Source organism: Fukomys damarensis, unplaced genomic scaffold (assembly GCF_012274545.1).
Source record: "Fukomys damarensis isolate Sample0158 unplaced genomic scaffold, DMR_v1.0_HiC HiC_scaffold_19, whole genome shotgun sequence".
Taxonomy (NCBI): domain Eukaryota; kingdom Metazoa; phylum Chordata; class Mammalia; order Rodentia; family Bathyergidae; genus Fukomys; species Fukomys damarensis.
This window is the reverse complement of record NW_022900931.1, coordinates 28,518,732-28,532,023: the sequence shown is the minus strand read 5'-3', so window position 1 is coordinate 28,532,023 and position 13,292 is coordinate 28,518,732. Positions and strand designations below refer to the sequence as shown.

Below are 13,292 nucleotides of genomic sequence, written 5' to 3'. Positions count from 1 at the left end.
AAAAAAAAAAAAAAAAAGGAACCAAAGAAAAATGGAAATAGAGCTTTTGCAGATAGAAGGGGACCAAGAAGGGAAGGAGCAGAAGGGAGAGGGGGGCAGTTGGGGCAAAGAGGGTGAAAATGTTCTGTGCAGTGCCAGCTCCCCACCATAAGTCTGAGCACTGTGTGCTGCAGACATGTACTGACAAAAAGCAAGTAAAAAATTGAAAATACTGAAAATGGCTAAAAAACGTTCGGCCTCTCCATTCTACAGGTAAGGAAACTAAGGGGGAATGTGACTTCTCCGTCACACAAAGGCAGAGCTCGTGTCTGGAAGCCAGGCTTCCAATCAAGGCTCCCTTGCTCCCCGACAGGGAACCCAGACTGCGAGCCATCTCTGAGAGTCAGGAGGGGCCTGGCGTCGCTCTGACGAGAGGAAGGGGCCTTGGAGGCCTGGCTCGGGGCGCGGCGACGCAGTGCTTGACCTGGCAGGCAGAGGGCGCTCTGACCCGCGACTTGGCCACCGCAGAGCTTGCTCTTTGGGCGGCAGTGGAGAAAACGGCAAATCCACGACTGTAGCCCGGGGAAGCGCGGTCTCGGGACCCGGCCACTCCACGGCGCGCGGGGGAGCCTGCACAGGAGGGCCGCGTGTGCCTGCAGGCCCACTGCCGGATGTCAGTCCCGTAGCTGGGCCCGCAGCCTTGACCTTGGTCCCAGGTGCCTGTAGTCCCGCTCCCTGCGCCCCCATGACCTCTGGCCGCTGCTTAAGCAGCACAGGGTCGGGGAGAAGAGGTGGAGCGGACCGTGCTGGGTCTCAGCCAGAGAAACGGGTTTCTGCCCTCCGCTGAGCAGGAGCTGAAGCAGAGTGCAGACGACTCCAGGGCACGCTGACCCTCGGGCTCTGGGGAGTAGTCTGGACTGTTCTCCAAGGCAGTCGCCCAGGAGAAACAGTGGAACGATGCGTGTGACGGACAGAAAACCTGCTCCCTGCGCGGCTGTTGCAGTGCTGACCCTCATGGGCGGGAGGAGACCTAACTGCTCAGGAGCGCACAAGAGCAGAGCTAGTCCCAGGCTCGGGCGCCCGGCAAAGTCCCTGCCCTCTCTGGACGCTGCTGTGGCACCGAGTGAGGCCAGAGCTGAAGCTACAGGGCAGCTGGAGAAGCTCTGCCCACGGTCTCCACTTGCTGTGTGCGGGGCAGACACCTCCTCGCGCTCCATGAACCTGATTTCAAGCTGGGTGGCTGGAGGGCGCGGGGGAAGCAGAGCCCAGGGCATTCCTTACCCTCTGGAGAGAGCTGGGTGCAAGGATGCACGCAAACACGAAGACTTACGCAAGGACGTGTGCGGGCACACACGCACGCGCACCTTCGCAAACCAGTGAGACCAGATGTACGCAGACATTCAGGGACCCACACCGCCACCCAAACTGCACACCGACACCCCTGCACACCTAGAGTGCACACACACACCTGCACTCCCACACGCTCCCCCAAGCCCCCTGCTCCTCACAGTCCAAGCTGTCCCACGTTTTCTGGGGAGGATGACTACGGGGTCCATCCAGGGCTGCACAGGGAAGGGGCAGGGCATGTCTGGCCTCCCTGGAGAAGGGCTGCAAGAGCTCCCGGACACCCATCTATCCCCCATGAGACTCACCTGCAGGCAGGCCACCCCGATGCCCACTGCCCCTGTGACCAGCAGATGGTCAGCCAGGAACTGCTCCAGCTTGGTTACGCAGCCTCCCTGGAAGAGAGCGTAGTCAGGGTGCCTTGGCCAGCGGGGTGAGGAGGGCAGCAAGAGGACCGGGAGGTGGGATGAAAGGGCCGGCCCCACCTGGCCTCTGAACTGCTCCCAGGCTCCCTGGGGACCCCAGGATGCTGTGGTGTCACTGATCTGAAGAGAGGACTGAGGCCCTGGGCTTCCCACCCTGCCCACCTGCCCCGGCCCATGGGAGCTCAGCACTCACCTCCACCTTGTAGATGTTGGAGGGGTGCACCCGCTGGCCACAGTGCGCCACCACTGTCTTGCAGCAGCTGTCTGGCACCCGGCGACCCTGGGCCTCCCGTGAGCGCACGTAGGCACTGTGCTGCCAGTCCGCTGAGCTGTTGCTGCCACAGCACTTGAACTGGAGGGGAGGAGGCAGCTGTAGTGAGGCCTGGCGTGTCCCTCCCAGGCCACTGGCCACAGTATTCAGCCTGTTCCCAAATGTTCTCCTGGATTCTGCCTTCTCTGTGGTGAGTGTCTGGTCCACAGGCTGGGGCACCGACTCGCAGCCTCAAAGAGTCACCCAAGTCCTTTGGGGAGACCAGACAAGAGGCCTAGGCTGGGGAGGGCTCACATAGGGGCTGGTGGCAGAGCCTGGGCCCCAGGCAGGGGCAGACGCATGCAAGGGAGGTCTCCTGGATGTTGGCCAGGAGGCAGAACCGGGCAACAGGGGCCCAGCCTTGCCTGAGATCCTGGGTGTCCAAATGGGCATTGATGCCTGAAGCTCCCAGACTGCAGGGGCACTGGGAGTGTCCTAGCACCCAGCCGTGGGCAGATCAGCATGGGGCCCAGGGGCTGGCATGAGCATCTGCAGCCCCAGGGTGGGGAAGTACCAGCTGACAGACGCCAGCTCAGCGTGGACTTGGCCGCTTCTGGCCCTGCATACAGAGGCTTTGAGGTCGGAGTCTGCACACAGCCAAGGATCTAGTGTGTGCTGGCGTGAGGGGATGGGGCTCAAACAGGAGCGGGCACGGGTCAGCTCTACTGATGTGTAGGAGGAGAGGGGACAGAGCCCATGTGTGGTGCAGAGGAGGAAGGGCCAGAAAGCTGCTGTGGCAGGAACAGGGTCCCAGGCACAGAGGCGGAGTGAACAGGAGCGCACAGGCAGGGCAAGGAGCAGCAGGCTGCTCAGGAAGCATCTTATTGGGCCACTGGTGAAACAAGGACAGGAAGCTCCCCTCACGGCTGCTGTGAGGACTGCAGAGCGACATGAGAAGCATCACAAAGGGCCACCCAGCACCCCAGCCTGCCTGCTGTGCGTGTCCATGTGTCATGGACCTAACTGCGGCACCCCACAGGGCTGGGAAGCTGCTGCTTTCTCAGCATGTGTCCCTTCCTGTCCGAGATGCAGGCCAGGTGCTGACTGTCCCTGCAGCGCCTTTCGGCCAGCTGTGTCCTTTGTGCACACACCCGCACCTACCTCTCCTCAGTGGGGCTCCAGCCCAGCACTGAGTCGGCATCCCTTCCTGAGTTAGGTCCCCCCGACAGGGTCTCTCCCATGTGTTGTCTGGCTCAGTTCTCACCGTACACCTCTGGGTGGGCCCTTGGGTGGGGCTCCCCTGTGCCCTGCCTGGCCTGCTTCCTGTGAGGGGACCCTCCTGATGTCCCCTGGGAGCAGGGAGTCTAGGACTCACTGACCTCCTCCTCCTTCCCCACTTGCAGCTTCCCTGCTCCAGGTGAGGTGGGCTGGGGCAGCAGGCAGGGACCCAAAGCTACTGGAATTTCCCCACATGCACTGCAGGGCTCTAGAGCACGCTGTCCAGCAGAACTTTCTCCGAGGCAGGAAATGTCCTTGATCTGTGGTGGCCACATGTGGTTCCACAGTGCGTGAACTGCGTCCAGAGTGACAGGGACTGAAATCTGTACTTTATCTAACTTTGGGTGTGGACATCCACATGGACAGCATGGCCTGTCTCCTTCAAGAGGCCGGGACTGTGGGACTCACTGGAGCGGTCTGCTTGGCTGCTTTGGAAAGAAGAGTTGTGTGCTGTCCCTCAGCACTCTGGCCAAGGTGGTCACGTCTCTGACCTCTGGCTGCCTGCCCTGCTGTCCCTCTGGGCCTTGGATCCCACTTCCTGAAGAGAGGAAGGCAGCCACAGCCAGAAGCTGAGACGGACTCTTCCAGCAAGGCCAGCTTCCTGCTCTGGTGCCAGAACGGATCGGCCGCAGGAGAGTTGGAGGAGGTCGCTGGGGCCATGGTGGACATGACGGCAGAGGACGGTGAAGCAAGGGCACCAGGCTCTGGGAGGATGTCCGTGGTGACCGGGGACACCTGAGACACCTTGACCTTACGTCTCTGAGAAGCTCATGTTAGGGATGCAGCGAAAGCTCAGAGAAGGGCAGGAACTTGCCCAGAGTGACACAGGGGGAGGGGAGAGACAGAGTCAGGATGTGAACTGCGCTCGGGAGGCTTACGTCCTGCTGCAGACGATCCACTGAGGCCGTGATCTCCATGGCCTTGGGCTGCCCATAGCTCTCTGCCAAAGTGCGGTTCAGGTGCTGCTTCAGTTCCTCACTCAGCTGCAGAGGGAGAGCAAAAGTGGGACCCCTGCCCCTGCACGGGGACGGTGGGCTCCAAAGCCTCCCCCACATGGCTGCCAGGATAGCAGGGCCCTTAGTGTCCTGAGGAGGCACAGGGACAGCTCAGGTTGCATGGGCTGGGGCTGGGCACAGGCTGCTTTCTATAAGCTTCGGATTTGCACTGATTATGAGGGGATGCTGTTAATGACATGGTGGCCCTGTGGACACCAGAAGGATACTGGTCCCTGCAGTTGTATTGCCCCACCAGCCAGTGTCACCCTGCCCACGACCCAGAAACCCCTGGGATAGGAGGGACCCCAGCCAGTCACTTCCTCCTCGTCCAACCCAGGCAGAAAGGCTGAGCCTCTTTTCTGCCTGGCATTTCTCCCTTGCCCAAGCCTCTCTCGGGAGCTTTGTCCTCTGTGCCTCCTCAGGAGGGACAAGGGTGGCCCTGACGCTGAGGGAATGTCCCTCCCCAACTTCCTCGTGGACACCTCAGCACCACAGACGTGTCGGGAAGATGGATCCAGATGCCGAGCACTGTCAGCCCTCACATCAGGGCCGCCTGCATGTCTGCCTCGGCCTCGCCGCCTCCCACTCACCCTCTGGTAGTATACATGGGCCAGGACCCCTGCCACCAGCTCCACGAGGAAGATGACGAACAGCAGGCAGAAGTACTAGGAGCAAGGAGGGAAAAAGGGATCAGGGTGCCGAACATTTGCTGTCTGGTGGCGGCCCCCTTGCCCTGCCACCCTCTTCTCCCCAGAGCTCTGTGCCAACAGCCTCTGCCAGCTGCTGGTACGGACTGCCCGTGCCCTAACTCATGGTCTGCTGGCCCCATCACACCTGCACCACTCTTCACTGAAGCCTCCTGGATGCCAGGCGCAGGCACCATGACCAAGATGGTCCTGGCACCAAGTCCCTGGAGGAGGGACAGACGCACAAGTGGTCACAGCGCTGCTATGCACAGGGCTGCCAGCCGAGCTCTAGGAAGGGTATGCAGCCAGGCTGGGGTCTGCAGAAAGCAGTGAGCAGGCCAGTAGGCAGGCACAAATGGGAGAAAGCAGGGCCCGGGTCGGGCAAGGTGACTCATGTCCAGCCCCATGCCCTGGGTACCTTTCTGGCCTGCAGGGCAATTCTACCTTTGTTCACCAGGCCTGATTCCCCCCAGGGTCAGGCTGCTCTTGGCTGCAGCCCTGTGGCTGCTGCCATCTTCCAGGCTGTGCCCTCGGGTGGCTGGCAGAGGTCAGGTCCTGCCTCTCCCACAGCCTCTGCACAGCAGTGAGGCTGCTGGGTACTGCTAGGTCCCACTGTGTCCTCTCAGGAGCCAGCAGGTCAGACCCACATGGGCTGGGAGGAGACAGGGACAGGTGACAAGCAGGCTAGATGCAGCAAAGAAGCAGGAGCAGCTGAGGGGAGAGGAGAAAGAGGGGCCACTCACGAGCGCCTGTCTCCAGACTTCCCAGCACTGCCCAGCACCTGGCCACATGAGGGATAGGCCCACGGTCACTGGTGCACAGGCTCTAGGGATGGCCCAGGCTGGGATGAGAGCTGAAGCTCCAGGCTCCCAGGCAGGGCAGGAGCTGGGCAGGGGAGGCAGCTGTTGGGTCCCCGAGAGGGAAGGTGGGTGGGTGGCCTCTTCAGAGGCAGTGCGTGGGCCGAGGCCTCCCTGTGGGCACTCAGTCAGGGCGTGGCATGGGCAAGGCTTCGGAAATACAGGGAGGGCATGTTTCTCTTCATGGAAAAGAACTGAAGCACAAAGCTCCCTTTTGCATTAAGTCAACACCTTTTCTCCCCACAGAAATTTCATTCCAGCTTCGGAGCTGGGGCTACAGGTTAGTCTTTGGGTCTGACATGGCCCCAAAGGCTGACATGTTGATGGCTCTGTCCCAGGGCAGCAGTTCGGAGAGACTGAATCTCATCAATGAATCATCCACTGATGGAGATATCATTATATGGCGTTCTTGGGAGGTGGTGGAAACTAGGAGGTGGGCCTAGCTGGAGATGGGGAGAACCGTAGAACAGATCTGTCCCTGGCCTCTCTGTTTCTCCTCTCCTTCCTGACTGCCATGAATTAAGCAGCTTCCCTCTGCCACACCCTTCTGCCAAGTTTCTTCCTTGATGCAGGCTGGAAACAGTGGCACCAGCTGACCATGGACTGAAACCTCTGAAACCATGAGTCGAAGAAGCCTTTCCTAAAAGTGTCATCCCAGGGTCCTCTGCAACAGAGATGGAAAGCTAACTCACATGGGACAGACCTGCCCTAGCACCTGGGGGCCTGAAGAGTCCCTGGCCCCTTTTTCTCCCTACTCAGGGTCTACACTGCCCCAGGAGAGGCTCCAGCCTGTGTGTCCAAGCTCTGTTCACTCACCCCAGGATTAGGCCTCTTTCGGCTGAGGAGGTACAGAGGAGGCCTGGTGGGCGGGCCTCATCCCAGTGGTCCCACACAAGCCACAGGACACCTGTGGGCTCTGCCTCGAGGCTCAGGCCATCTGGACAGGAGACTGAGGGCCCTGGGTGCCAGGGATGGGGTCTCAAGCCGGGGAGAAGTTCCATTCTGTTGGCCTCCTGGACTCTGCTCTGCCTGGGTCTCAGGATGGTCCTGAGTGGGACCCAGGGAAGCTGGGGTGGGAGCCCTACAAAATGGGGTGTAGTTTGTCCCTCTCCACTCTCAGAGATGGGGCTGAAGACCCGGGAATGCTGGGGCAATGCCATTCAACGTGCTGGCTTTGGTCGGTTGGCCGCCACGCCTGTGTAAATGAGAGATGCACGAGGGCTGCACAGGCTGGGCTCTGGCCTTCCCAGGTCCCATGTGGGGGACAGGCCTTCCTCTCCTGGCCAGAGGGTGGTGATGGTGTCACACTCCTTGTCCACCCGAGGTAGGGGTGTGAGCAGCCCTCAGGTGTGTGCCTGGGCACCCCCGTGGGACAGAGGAAGCGATGGTGGCGTGTCCATGAGCCTGGGCAGCCTGGACACCAGCAGCTAGGAGGCAGCACCTCGCCGCCCACGTCCCTTCTCTGTCCGCACCATCAGCTCTGATAAACGCCTGATGCTAGTCCTGAGATGTGTCTCACTGGCCCCCAGGGCAGTACAGTTGTGTCTGCACACAGGCAAAGAAGAGGGAGATGGGGAGCCCCACCCTTAATGTCATGGCAGGCTAAACGAGTACGTGCAGTCTCTCAGGGACCGGTTTGGGGATCCCATGAGCTGTGTGACCAGCAGGGTCGTCAGTGGGAGAGAAAGGCGCCTGTGGTGTGCAGAGCACCCCTCCGTGCGGAACGGAGCTCCAGCCTGTAAGATGGCCAGGCTGGCTCGGAGGGTAGAGCAGCTTCCCTGGCAGGAAGGCTGCAGGTGTATGACTCACCTGTGCAGGGGAGGCCTTCAGTCACAGCTCGAGGGGTGACAGCCCCTGGGACACAGGCAGAGCCGTGCTTGTGGGGCTCCACCCTCCTGCAGGATGCTAGCAGCCCTGGAGTGAGGCGGCTGCTGAAGTTCTGGGTGACACCACAGGCGCACACAGTCACTCACCTCTGCCCTCCCACCTTCCCTTACCCTGGGGCCAGCACAGGCATCCGAGGGCTCCTGTGCAAATCCGAGGGGTGATGCTTGCAGTCCCCTGCCATCTGGGCCAGGGTGTTCGGCCTTCAGCACCTTTCTCCTGGACCCCCTGCCCAGACTTCTGGTATCTACTGGACCTTTCAGTTTCTAGCTCAGTCTTGGCTCCTCTAAGCCACAATGGTGGGCGGCCATTGCCAACCTCTTGAGGAATGCCCACAGTGCTTCTGTGAAAGGGCACGAGAGAGGCAGCATGATGCAAAGAAACAGCATGTACACCCAGGTACGGGTTACTGTGAGCACGCAGCTAGCTACACTCTGAACCACAAAGCAAAGAGGAGAGCTGATGCAAGGCTGGGTGTGCTAACTTAGTTGACACTTCCTCATTGTCCGAGTTGCACCTGCTGGAACTTAGAAACACAGAGTAAACGTTTCCCTTGAACTTGGCCTGCTGGAAACTGATTTGCTTTAGACGCCATGAAGCCTGGGCTCCAGCTAGTTATTCTAAACCCACTGAGCTACCTGTGACAGGCGATCCTTCCATAACCAAACAAGCTCTGCTCTCTACTTATCTACACAGGACCAGGATAAAGAAAGCACTCCCGTTCCCTACTTTCTGGGACCCTCCCTACACCCCACAGCAGCTACGTGTCTTCTTATACTTCTAACAAACGCTTCCCCTTTAACCTCCTTTCCATTCGCGGTTCTATTCCTTGTTGGACAAAGGACTCAAGGGGCCTGGTCATAGCTGTTTCCCACTTCCTCTGCCCACTTCCTGCTCACCCGGTTCCTGCAAGCGCCTTCCTCGATTCTTCCTTCTGCACCCTGCTGCCCACCTGTCGCTCCTCTGAGGGCCTCACTTTGGGGCACGTGTCTGCCACCGAGTGACTGTGCCATCTCGTGGCTTCTTCTGGCTTCTGCACGCTGCCCAGGATGCACCGGTTGCAGAAGCCCCTCTGGAGCACTCCTGGTCTAGATGGGGAGAGCACTTCCCTGCGAAGTGCCCTTGCTCAAGAACCGCATCTGTAGGGGGCAGCGGCTTCACCTCCTCTGTGCCTGAAGACACAGGGCTGTTGCTTCAGTGAGGTTCTCAGGTTTTCTCAGCCTGCCCTGAGTTAGCCCCGGGGTGGTCACTTGGCAATGCCCGGAGATGTCATTCTGCTGTCACCACTGGAAGGGAGAGGCTTGGGTGCTGCTGCCCACCTGCCAGGCACCTCCTCCAGTCCTGGGCGATGGCGCCTGGGTGCAGCCAGTCCCTGTGCACTGGAGCATGGAAGAGGATCTGAGGGAAGTAACTTCTGAGCCACCTAAGACGGGTGCACAGGAGGAGTTTCTCCATGTGCCTGCCTTGGGGGGGCTCTTCTGTGGCTTAAATTGCTCGCCTTGGCCCAAGTGAGGAGCAGGGACATCTACACAGCCTCTGTCCCTGTTTCCAGGGGAAAGGCCACGGGGTCAAGGACACTCCAACAGCCCTAGGGGGTGGCTGGGCAGAATCTGTCTTCTGAAGCAGCTGCAGCCCTCAGCTGAGCTGAGGAAGGGTTTGTAGGGAGATTTGCATAAGAAGTTCATGCTAGGTAGTATCTGCCTTTAGGCATAAGAGTGTTTTGGTGTCAGTTTTTGAATTACTAAACAAAAGCCAGTAATAAGAACCCCTCGGGGGTATGGTATTTAGAAGTGCTGCACCTCAGGTTGGTTAGTATTTACCAACCCCCTGTCTGACACCGCACCAGCAGAGCCCACCTTTCTCCTGAGGGGGCATCAATCCACTGGCCTGCAGGAGCTGTGCAGGCTTTGCCCTTGAAGCCTGCTTAGGAGGAGCACAGGGTACAGCTTTCCCCCAAAGGAAGCTGTGGACAGATACCTCTTCCCCTAAAAGTAAGTGAACTTGCTGGACAGGGTGAATACTCCAGGGAGCACCAAAGGGGGTGCTCAGGGCGGTGGCAGCCAGCGCGAGAGCTCTTCCGGGTGCCAGCCCTCTCTGCAGTCCTTCCCACCACCGCTCCCCACCACCCCCAGCTGAGCTCCGGCCTTGCTCCTCACAGAGCCTCGTGAGTTGGCACCAGGTGCACCGTGCAGGTGAGGACACATGTCCAGGGAGGCTGAGGGCTGCTACCCTGCCCTGCCATGCAGGGCCACTGTGGTCCCCCCAGAAACAACCGCAGGTATTTTGGTTTGATGGAAACGAGGAACCAGTGTTCCAGAGAAAGATCTTGCCGCCTGCCTCGCCATCTTCCTTCAGAAGGAACAAGCGTGTTAAGCACAAAACAGGCCTCAAGCATTAATCTTTCCCTGGGCCATGCATCAAAGTATTTTTCCTCTTAATTCTTTAATGGAACAGTTGGAGCTAGAAGTGAATTTGGATCCTTTCTAAAATTACAGATCCAAAAGAAAGCTGGGGCAGCACAGCATCCTCCGAACCAAGCCAGGGCTGTCTCTATGGAGAGACTGCGGGAGATGCAAGGAAACATTTCTGTTTGAGCCATTAAGGTGATTCATCAGAATTCAGCCTTCAGAGGGGCGAGCTGGGCCCCAGGTAATTCCTGGGACAGATCTGCTGGCACGAGACACAGGCCGCTCATTTTTGAGAACTTTACAAAACTGGATTTTAGACTTTCTGCCACAAAAGAGGGAGGGAGCTTGCCCAAATGCTTCTCTTCTGACTCTGCCAGTTCTGCATGATTAGACAAGGAAATGGTTTGCAGAGCTTCCGGCCAGGTTGTGTCCGACGATGGAGGCTGGGTGTGCGGCAGCCTGGCAGGGTGAGGTGCTAGCGATTCTCAGGACAGCGTGGTAGCAAGGCAAAGACTCTGGTTAGGGGGCAGGGAAGAGGCCCCTTTGAGGCTGCGTGGGCAGGGCCGGGCGCTCAGACTGATACAAGCAAGAAAAGATGGAGCTGGCTGTTTAAGCAGTGAGGAACTCAGGGAAAATTATTTCCTGGCAGTTAATGGCTGGCTGGCAACAGCTGGGGATTTGTGCAGAAGAGAGACGACACGATCTGGGCGCCTCAAGCCAGTCCTGCAACAAGACCTCACAGGTGGTCTCCACCTTTCCAGCACCAGCACGGCTCGTGGTCGGGCCGTCCAGCCACAGCTGTGTTGGACTCTGGGCCTGGCCAGGCCACCGGGGCTGCTCCGCAGCCAGGCCATGAGGCCCAGGTCTGCCGGGGGCTGATCCAACGCAGCTGAGAGCCCAGGGCAGGGTGGGCTGAGGAAGTGGCCATCCCAGTGAGGGGAGGAGGGAGGGCAGGGAGAGGCCAGAAGGAGGCATTCTAGAGGCACAGGACGAGAAATCGAAGGCAAATGTTGAGGTTTCAGAGGATCAGGCTGTGGGTGTGTGCTGTGCAGGGCTGTGGAGGGAGAACCCAGGTCCTGAAATACAGGCCAAAGACAGGTGCCAGCCAGGCTTCCAGGGGATCTGCAGCAGGACTCAGAGTGGACCCAGGGCCTGGCCAGCCGGCTGCAGGGTGAAGACCAGGCTCTGGGAACATGGAGGACGCTGCTGCCCCTGGATGCAGGTGTGCAGCCATCCCACCACCCGGAAGGGCCTCTTCCTCACAGGCTGCTGAGAGATGGTGCAGCCTGCGGTGCTGTGCACACAGGTGGAGCCAGAAGGACTGGGGGAGGGGGCAGGAAAAGGCGTAGTGGCGGGGACCCCAGGAGGGGACAGGTGATGGGTGTCTACTGGTGTGACAGTAGGATGCAAGTCTCTTCTGAGGAAAGGAAAGGCTGAGAAGGAGAAATTTCAACCAGAGAGGCTGGAGACTTTGGGCTCCTGGAACAGGAGCCGGGAAATAGGGATCATCGAGGCGCAGCATGAGAGCTCTGAGCAAAGCCAAGCAGGGCTCTAAGCCACCTGCGCGGCCTTCACCTTTCCTGCAGGACCCTCTGCTGCTTACTAGGCTCCAAGACAAGAATGGAGCCTGTTTTCCCTCCCTCTCCTGCGTCCAGCAGAGCAGGGAAAGTTGCAAGGCTGACGGGTTAGGTGGTTCCTCTGTGCACAGTGGAGAGGATGTGGGGAGGAAGTCAGCCTGCCCACCTGCTGCCGCCTGGGGAAGGTGGGCTCAGGCACAGAGGGGCAATAGGGGAACGGCCAGACGCTGTGTGACCCACTGGGCCTCCCTGTGAAACGTTCTCTCGGGAAGGATGTCTTGGAGCCACAGTCCACCACAGGGACTGCAGCATGAGCCTCCTCCGGGCTGACCTGTGTGCTGCGCAGGGAGCCTACGGAGGGAGCAGCCACCCTGTGCAGCAGCCACCCTGTGCGGCTTCTCACTGCTGTGCCTCCTGTCTGCCCGTGAACAGCCTCCTTCCATTGCCTGTCCTCAGGGGCCCCATCTTCCACTCCCTGCCATTCCTATTATTTCTCTGGGGCTTCCCTGGGCCCTGGCCGTGCTGTGTCTAGCTCTGGGTGGTTTTGTCCCATGTCTTTCTCCAGTTACGAAGTCAGATCTACAATCTGCCCAGGAAAATGGATGCGGAAGGAAGGACGGTGGGTAATCCTCGAATACACCCTTACAAGTTCCTCACAGATTGGGCTTCACTTGGAAAGAAACCAGGGATCCTAGGCTGCGGAGAGGGTGTGTGCCCATTTGCTGTGTCCAGGCATAGGAGAGCAGGGTACAGCCTGCCAGGCACAGCAAGAAAGCCCTGCAGCAGGCTGAGGGGAGTTACCGGTTCCCACCAGGTGGAGGATGTGGGTGGAGGGCCCAAGCTCCAGGTGTGCCTTCTGCACACTCCGCACGGAGGAAGGCTGAGTGTGTGTGGGGGGCGTATCTGTCCTGGCTCAGAGCTGATTTGCCCATGGACTTTTTGATGATGTCAGTGCAGCCCCAGGGAGTCAGGGCTAACTGTGTCTTAGAGTATTTGTACCATTTCCGCAGAGCCTGGGATGGGCTGTCCTGCCATTCCCGGCCTCCACTGCATTAAGCACATGGGTTGTCCCTCTGTCCGGAAGGAATGGTAGATGCCCAACACTCTGGCTGTAGGTTCTTGGTCCCTCTGGGACTTAGGGGTAGCTGATTCAAGGACCAAAGTGCCACAGGAGGTGAGGACACCCTGTGGCTGAGGGAGGAGCCAGACAAAGTGACAAGCCATGGGCAGGACACAGACTCCCAGGCTTGGGACCTGTTTCCTTCTGAACTTCTTATCATCTCCAGCTTTTTGGGGGGTGCAGCCTCGAAAGGCTGTGGAGACCCTAGGAGAAATGGCTCTAAGCATAACTGTTTATGTAGGTCCCTTCTCAAAGGAGCTTGGCCATGGTGACAGAATGTTAATTAGAGCCACATTTTTATGATCTTTATATAATGTGGTGACTTGTTTCCTAAGACCTGAAAATACCTCCTCATCCTCACACGTACAAAGATGGGGTCACGGAGGTGGCAGAGAGGCTAGGCGACTTGTTAGAGGACCAAGAGAAACTCGTGCAAGTGATGGAGACCTGCCCCAGATTCTAGACCTTATTTCCCCAGTTAACCGTGTC

General features: G+C 59.0%; 1 protein-coding gene across 5 annotated transcripts in view; it reads right to left on the bottom strand.

The window, feature by feature from the left end:
- Positions 1–13,292, bottom strand: part of Tspan11 (tetraspanin 11) — a 50,514-nt gene that overhangs the window by 4,318 nt on the left and 32,904 nt on the right. For all 5 annotated transcript variants that reach the window (XM_010611572.2, XM_010611576.3, XM_010611575.3 and 2 more), the window contains 4 exons: positions 4,862–4,936; positions 4,155–4,259; positions 1,942–2,100; positions 1,632–1,718 (listed from right to left, as the gene is read on the bottom strand). In XM_010611572.2, the coding sequence (XP_010609874.1) occupies positions 1,632–1,718; positions 1,942–2,100; positions 4,155–4,259; positions 4,862–4,936 (426 nt within the window). The remainder of the gene's footprint in view (positions 1–1,631; positions 1,719–1,941; positions 2,101–4,154; positions 4,260–4,861; positions 4,937–13,292) is intronic.